Source organism: Branchiostoma floridae, chromosome 11 (assembly GCF_000003815.2).
Source record: "Branchiostoma floridae strain S238N-H82 chromosome 11, Bfl_VNyyK, whole genome shotgun sequence".
NCBI classification, from domain to species: domain Eukaryota; kingdom Metazoa; phylum Chordata; class Leptocardii; order Amphioxiformes; family Branchiostomatidae; genus Branchiostoma; species Branchiostoma floridae.
This window is the reverse complement of record NC_049989.1, coordinates 6,175,579-6,184,168: the sequence shown is the minus strand read 5'-3', so window position 1 is coordinate 6,184,168 and position 8,590 is coordinate 6,175,579. Positions and strand designations below refer to the sequence as shown.

At 43.2% G+C, this 8,590-nt stretch overlaps 1 protein-coding gene across 1 annotated transcript; it reads right to left on the bottom strand.

Moving 5' to 3' along the window:
• Positions 1–207: 207 nt before the first annotated feature.
• Positions 208–1,703, bottom strand: LOC118426708 (ADP,ATP carrier protein-like). Its single transcript, XM_035836241.1, has 2 exons — positions 1,479–1,703; positions 208–1,268 (listed from the first exon to the last, which is right to left on the bottom strand). The coding sequence occupies exons 1-2, from the start codon at positions 1,584–1,586 to the stop codon at positions 495–497; spliced, it is 882 nt and encodes a 293-aa protein (XP_035692134.1). The 5' UTR covers positions 1,587–1,703; the 3' UTR covers positions 208–494.
• Positions 1,704–8,590: the final 6,887 nt, after the last annotated feature.

Genomic DNA, 8,590 nt, shown 5'->3' with positions numbered 1-8,590 from the left:
ATTCATTTGTTCATCATGTATTTCATTCATCAATTGCAAGCTTAGACGTTCTTTTCTTCATTCATTCATTGAAAATGCGCTATTTAGTCAGTAAAGGGATAATCAACACAACACCACAGCGATCTAGTTTCACAGTTTTTAGTTGCTCTCACCAAAGTAGCATAACATGATTGTGATACATACTAAAGACAGCATGATAATACTGTGATACATAGTTGCATAAAAAAATCAATGTTTAACTTGATTGATTGAGGATTAAACATCAGGAACTATATACATTTCCTCGTTTTGGTTCTATAAATAGAAGTACAAAAATAAACATCTCTGTAATAACTTATAGTCTATACAATTATACTTATTATATACATTCTCTTCCTCGGCATCGTTAATCTACATTGACAATTTAAAATGGTCAGTCTAGTGCATCTCTAACAAACATTGAGTGCAAAATTTGTACTACTCAACTATGCACCGACGTTAGGATGTTGTAGTATTTACAAAACCTTCTTGATCTCGTCGTACATGACCAGCACGAAGGCGCCGCCCATGCCGCGGAGGATGTTGGAGAAGGCTCCCTTGAAGAGTGCGGACGACCCCTCGGTCTTGATGATCTTGCTCCAGCAGTCCAGGGTGTTCTTGTAGAGGATCTCCTTGCGGCCAGACTGCATCATCATGCGGCGCCGCACGGTGTCGAACGGGTAGGAGATGACTCCGGAGGCGGTGGTCACTCCCTGGGCGATGGCCCAGGTCAGGAAGAAGTTGTCGTAGCCGGCCGGCACCATGCCCTTGGCGGTGTCAAAGCCGCCGAAGTAGGCGGCGCGGTAGACGATGATGCCCTGGACGGACACTCCGAAGCCGCGGTACAGCCCTTGCATCCCGTCGGCCCTGTGGATCTTCTTCAGGCAGTCGGCGAGGCCGTTAAACTCGCGCTTGCCACCGCCTCCAACATCAGCAGCAAGGCGGGTCCGGGCGAAGTCCAGTGGGTAGACGAAGCACAGGGAGGTGGCCCCTGCTGCACCGCCGGACGCCAGGTTTCCGGCAAAGTAGCGCCAGAACTGAGTCTTCTTGTCCACGCCGCCCAGGAAGACCTTCTTGTAGGTGTCCTTGAAGGCGAAGTTCAAGGCCTGGGTGGGGAAGTAGCGGATGACGTTGGCCAGGTTGCCGCGCCACAGCGATGCCACGCCCTGCTCCTTGGTCACACGGGAGAAGCAGTCCACGATCCCCTTGTACTGCTTGTCCTTGGGGATGTCCTTTGACACTGCCTGCACCTGAACATAACAAAAAGAAAACACAAAGTTAGAGCGTGAGAAAGAAAATACAAAGACTACTTTACAATCGATGTCAGCATTCCAGAACATACAACGCAGAACAAGTATTAGTCAAAAGTTTTAGAACAAATGTTTGCGTTTCGAGATGTAAATTTATACATTCTAGAACTCAAAACAAAGTCGCAAAGCGAGACAAGGAAATGTTCTTACCTGCAGCAGCAGCTTGACTCTCTCAATGGGAGCCACCACAGTCTTGGAGACCCCGGCAGAGATCCCTCCAGCCAGGAAGTCCTTGATAAATCCGAATGCGTCAGACATCTTGATCACGTTCGATAGTAGAAGTACGAAATTCCAATCAGGAAAATTTCAAAATCGCTCTGCGAAGACTTGATCTCTTAGAGATTCAACAGGCAAAACTGATGGTCAAGTACGATTTTGGCCGCCTTATATACCCTTGGGTGACCTGGGGAACAATGGACAGCGGGCAGGGCGCTCCGAGATGCCGCAATCTGATTGGCTGATGCAGATACGAGGACAGGGCGCTCCGAGATGCCGCGATCTGATAGGCTGATGCAGATGCGAAGGGCAGGGCGCTCCGAGATGCCGCGATCTGATTGGCTCATGCAGATAGGAAGGCAGGGCACTCTGCCCCGTAGCCGTAGGCGGTCGTCGTGCTCCGGGCAGTCCTCCTTTATAACCCTTAGTTCCTATTGGTCAGGAGAACAATCAGTAGACTTCCGGCTCTGCTACTGTATTGGTCGATTTCTTTCAACGCTGATTGGCTAATGTCCGCAATATCATAAAGTAATTATGACGTCACAAAAAGATCGAAAAAAATTTCGACACGGCACGAGGATTTTGATTTTCGCCATTTCAGGTGGCCAAATGACGCAGATAGGAGGTTATTTCTGGTCTCAGATTTTTATCATGGTAGCTGGCATCCCCAACGTGATCTTGCATCTCTTTTTAGTCAGATCAAGGCTGTGATTTCAGCATTCAGACATCATTTTTAGATCTGATAGACACTGCCGATACTCCCGGACTTTTATGGCGTCACAAAGATATTGTCTAAGAAGCCAATGAGGATTGGAGAAAACAGGCCAATAGCAGAGTCGGGCGTCGTTCTAATTGTCCTTTTGACCAATGATAGGTAAGCTAGAAACAATCAGTGTTCAAAGGGGCGGACTGCCCGAAACTTATTTGTTTTTATTTCTGTCCGTTACTAGGCATGTCAAACCTACCCCCTTCCCGCATTAGAACGAAGCGGCCCGCGGGGCCGTAAATGTTTTTCAAAAAATCTTAAAAATCAACCGCTTGATTAATGCCAATCAAAATCCTTGTCTATAATCTATGGAATGTTGACTACGATACTATCTGATTTTTAGCTGACAATATCCATATAATAAGGAGCTAAAAATCATAAAAGTTGGAGATACAGCCGGAAAAATGCCCCGTTTTGACTCCGCGCGCGCGGCACGCTATTTCGAAGGCCGCCCGGCGGAGATGCAAATTTCAACTCAAAAGCCACAAGCCGCCGTGCATCGGCACCCGATTCATATACCATCACACGGTAGTGATCGTATGATGGTGGGTGAGCATCACACGATGGCCATCGGTATAAGGTACTACCTCCGTACCGTGCGGTATACCATCACGCGATGGTGATCCGTGATGGTGTGGCTGGTATAGCGCAGGGGTCATTGGAGAGGGTCAGCCCGGGTTAGTAAACAAACAAAATGGCGGCCAGACGGTATCCTTTCCCAGGGTCTTTCCCAGCTGTATGAGCACAGTGGGCAGGGCCTGTAGGAAAAAAATGTGGTAAGCGAGGATGTTGTTACTTTATACATTGTATAAATGAACTTCCTTGCTGCATAGTTTTGTAGACGTAACCCGTTTCAGTTGTTGCTCAGGGAACTATCCACTTCTCCGACATTCCTGGATAAAATGACAACATACAAATAAGGAATTTTTAGTAAGGTTAATGATTATTTGTCGGCACCACTTTAAGTTGTATAACGTTTGATAGTTAGTTAATCCTGAATCAACTACAGCTAGCCTGGTTACCAAACCCCAGCCCGATCTCAAGTATACACGAAAGATATATCTTGAGGTTGGGGTATGGAATCCAGGCTAAACTACAGCATGCAGCAGAAGCCAGTTCAAATTGCACGTCGGATAACCGCACACTTTAGTCAATTTGCACGGAATCCCCAAATCCCAAACCGGCTCCCATTCACTCCATTTTAGTGACTTCGCTTAATTGCACGGTGAAAAGTCACCAATGCCGTATAATTGCACAGAAATTGGTCAACCATCATCGACAAATTGACAGAAAATGCATGCTAAAAATCGGCATAGACGGACTATGATTTAGGCCAAGAACTGCTTGTGTAAAGGCACAATACCCACAGCACAACATGTATGAAATTGCCATTTATAGGAGAAAAAGAAAGAGATATTGTGGTAAGTCGTGGGCGGGTCCGCCGGGCTGGCCGGTACCATAAAGAGACGCCCGCTTCGTTGCTAAAGGCCGTCAAAGCCTGCATTATGAGTTGGGAGACAACTTGCCGTGATACACTCAATAAATGTTATCTATCCATCCACGGCAAATTACTCTAATTACGTTTAAGGTCGCGGGGAAATGCTTTTGCATTAAGGAGAAAATACTGGCAGTGGTTTTTTCAGTTCTTGGCAGCCTGTTGGAAACCACACCGCGACTCGGGTCCTACAGAATGATATAGCAATCACTTTTGGTGGTGTGATACTTTCGTGATCAGTGTCACTGATCTAACCGTGTCTAACAGTACAGTGCTGGCAATCAAACATGTCCCAGCATTGGACTGGACACTGTTCTAGGCTGACCTGTAATCATTGAAGTGTCACAGTGCACCACAGTGCACAGTATGTTGTAACGTATACACTATACAGTATACGGCCCAACTTTGTAATTTCGCATTATTGCACACGCCGGATAATTGCACAAAATACGCTGGCAAATAGGGTGTGCAATGGACCGATCCCGAAGCCCCGCCCCCTGTTCGATCATGTTCTACTAGTATTTCGAACACCTCCGTCAAAAACAGCGCTTGTCGGACAGAACTGGCCGCCACTGTTTAGCCTATAATAACGACTGACTTTGGTTTAGCTCCTTTGACCCTAAAATCCTCTCATACCAGGCCGAAAAAAATGCCCTGACTTCTTTGTTGAAGGCTACATCCACTTGGCACAGTCGTTTGAGGAGGGGGCTCATAAAGTTGAAGTATTTTAAAGGGCGTTATAATTTCAATCAAAGCAAACTTAGCGGGAGGCACCGCATATCATTACCTTGTTGGTGGGCATGAGTGTCCGGTTTCTGACATACGGTCGATGCACGTGAAAACCAGGGTACATCTATTTGTGACTGGGTTTCTACTGCGTTTGTTGCATGCATGCATAACAGCTGCATTAATGTTCATGATAAAAGCGAAATCAAGAAGAGAGCAGCTCAGGTACTCATGGAGAGGGAGCTAATTGTATTACGCACCATCTAATGCGACACCTCTACAAAGTCTGCCAGTGCAGAGTTCCATATCTTATACAACCCCTGCTCTACACGTGCATCCTGACCATCATCAATGTAACGCTATGCAGTGGCTCTCGCTACCACAATACCTATACTCGGTGGGTGTAGCCTTTGACAAAGAATAGCATAGCATTTTTCTTTGGCCATTCCTGTTCAACTGGGGCTATTTTTGACGGAGGTGTTCGAAATAGAATAGGGGGTTCCATCTTGCTCTATTTGTTCGAAATGACGTTCGATCGGGATCGGTCCATTAAACGGCTTCTACTGTATTATGATAATTTTGCAGTTGCAAAGAAATAGCTTTATCCAAATATGTAAGTCCTCATACAAAAATGGCAATTTGTCACTAAAATGACAGCCTCATGTATACTAGTAGCTTACAGTTGATTGACTACATTGTTTAGGTACGTACAGGTACCCGTAAATGTTACATAACTAGAGTACTTGGAGAAGAATCTTCGACCAGGTAGATAAGCCATTTTCACAGGCTATTTTCACAAGCATAGCAGTCATTGGTAACCTAGGGACTTTCAAATAAGCTGTGGTAAGATTGCCTAAACACATACTGGGTGTTTTATTATCAATATCATTACAGTAGAAGCCAGTTAATTGCACACCAGATAATCGCACACTTCTGTTACTTGCACGAAATCCCCAAATCCCGTGGTGTAGCGGTCCAGCTTAATAACTTTGCTTTGTTGCACAATTCGGATAATTGCACGAAACACACTGGCAAATGGGGTGTGCAATTAAGCGGCTTCCTCTGTACCATATTTGATTTACTCCTTTTCATTCTAATGCGATAGCTAGTTCATGATTTGTGGAGTAACCTTTATCCATTGTTTTTAAAGACAGTATTTAGAATAATATCACCTTAACAGTACCTTGACGGAGGGTAGTTACAAACTGCAATACATGTTATGCCTTGAAAATATTGCAACTTAAAATGTCTTTTAACTTGATATCCTTTAACATCCTGCAGACATACATGTAGGTTTATAGTATCCGTGTTTGGCTTTGGCGACCTATGTTATTACTCTGTGGCAGAGGCCCAGGGTGACCTCTGACGCAGAGTATTGTTGTTACCCTCGCCAAAAGGTTATGTTTTGAGCGTGTGTGTGTGTGTCTGTGTCTGTGTCTGACACGGCATACCTTGAGAAGCCTTGGATGGATCCTGATGATATTTGGTAGGTGGGTAGGGGTCAGGAAAACAAAGGTCAAGTTCAATATTGGGCCCTTAGCCTGTGGCTTGCTAAGGTACTGCAGCGGAACTCAGATAACTCGTGTTCTGGACATGCACTCACTGTGGTTGTGATTTTTGAGTGGTAGATAGCCCTTGGTACAGAGAGTAAGTGCTGTAAGTTTGGGCCAATTTCCTTTCAAACTTTGGATGAGAATAACTCAAGAATATAAGAACGGATCGTCTGAATTTTTGGTATGTAGATAACCTAAGTGATGAGTTACATAATGAAATATTAGTTATGCAAATCAACAGCTAATTCACATTATTATTGAGGAAAGTTTATAAATCGACTGCATTCCATGATAGGACTATCAAACTTGTTACATATGGAGCTGAGAAAGATAGAAATGTCGAGATATAATGAATTGCACATGCAAATGATGACCTCATTTGCATAAGTAATGAGAATATGTAATAATTCCATTCCATGACGGGAATTTTATACTTACAACATTATCAAGCTTAAGGTGAACATTATAAGTCATAAATCATGCAAATTAGTTTAATATTTACATAATTAATCAGGAAGCACTAAAATGACCTCTGCTACAATAAGACTTTCATACTTTGTAGTTTTGCCTATTGGATATAGAGGATGATCAACCAAGACAGATTATGCAAATCAGGACTTTATTTGCATAATCAAATGGGAATATTGTAGATACTTTACTTTAAAAATTCAAACCGTTTGGCCAATGTACGAGATCGTGGAACTACGTTCCATTTGCCGCATTCGTATGTAGTTTGGCATGTCGTTTTAACACAGTTGCGTGATATTTAATTTTTTTTTGCAGTAGCTGTTGGTAATTGTAATAGCTCATTGTAATAGTTTCAGAGACCACCCCTATATTTCAGGCATTGTGGAACAGGCCATGTATGTTAATTCGCTTATCTCCAAGCAGATATTGGGGGAGGGGGAGTACCAGTATGTGTTGTCTAATCTACAGATCAGCTGTCAGCGTAGAGGAATCCCTAAACAGATGTTAGACTCTGGCTTCCTCACACATTGTATTGGTCAGTGCCAGTGCTATAATAAACAAGTACATACTTTGTCCTTGTAAGCTATCAGTGATAAGCTATCAGTAATATTAGGGCTTCGTTTTCTTTCCTGTTCGTCATTAATTGTCTGTCTGGGACTGTCCATATTGCCAGCATGATATTCTTTGTTGCAGTCGATGCAGCAGAAACCATATATACGTCATGGAGTATGTTACATACATCACTTGTTATTGTTATTAGGTGGGCTGACTACTCTCTCTTGGCAGCCAGGGACTGAATTGCAAGGAGCAATATGCAGGGCAGCGCTTAATCACAAGCGCTTAATCACAAGAGTTGCTTCCATTCTTCGCTAACTCAGGTGACCTCTACTCAATACAACAGCAATTGCCCCACAAGGCTCAAGATTTTGAACCACTCCCAAGTTGGTAAGGACCCCTTAATTCTTTTCCATAACTTATTAAGTGTGGTGGGGTCTTTAACGTGCTCAGGGTGTGGCTCCGCTGAAATAGGGCCCTCCATTTAACGTCCTATCCAAAGGATGGCCCTTACCGAAGCTAGTTACTCATTTCCACCTGGGTGAAGTGAGGAAAGTCACATTAAGTGACTTTCCCAAGATTGGTGTCACAACAATGGATTAGAATCCAGAACCTCTGGGTTATGAATCAAACACCCTGCTGATTGTTAGCTGATTGTGCCACAGGACTGATTCCACACCACACCAGTCCCAGTGTTGGATAGGAAAATTAGCAGTTTGCAGGCCCGGATATAGGTTACCCCACAGATAAAGGTGAAGCAGTGTTTGGAAAGATCATTCATTTGAATACAACATTAAATCTTCCTCCATCCTCTTGTTTGGATAAAAGTCACAGTATGAGTGTATGGTTTTAGATTATGAATTAGGGAAATGAAGCTATAATATTATGGTACAGGTATAGCAGTAAACGTACAGCTTTGAACTTATCATCAGTGCTGAATGATTTTGTCCACACCATTTTAGTTTAGGTGCTACAGATCAGTTATTGATTGTTTGATGCTAATCATATTTATAGTAATAAATAATGTCTATCCCTATTCATGTTATTAGTTAACCCTCGGGCAAGACTTTTGTTATAAACTTTCTGTTGATATAAAAAGAGAAAATAGATTGATGTAGCATCTGTCAAACCTTACCATTTGAGTTTTGCACATTAAGGGTGGTTACTGGACCTGAAATATTGGACATTTGAAACCTTGGCACTGCGAGTTGATTAGCTTGCACCCAAATAATGCACGTTCATTATTATTTAGAGATAAGACGGGTCAATAGTGAAATAGTGTTTGAGTGAAAAAGCAGAGGCGGCATATCAAAAGAGTTCCTAGTACTTCCTACCAAGATTATCCACCTCTGCTGTACGATAAGAGACCGTGTCTAAAAAAACTGAATGTTGTGAACCATCCCCTGATAGTTGTAATATCACCAATTTCAATCCAATTGACTTTTTATATCTGTCTGGTTTATAGGTTTATATTGTATTAACA

Coding starts and splice junctions, on each gene's coding strand:
- LOC118426708 (XM_035836241.1), bottom strand. CDS start 1,586: ATGTCTGACGCATTCGGATTTATCAAGGACTTCCTGGCTGGAGGGATC. Junction 1,269..1,478: donor GAGTCAAGCTGCTGCTGCAG/GTAAGAACATTT, acceptor TGTTATGTTCAG/GTGCAGGCAGTGTCAAAGGA.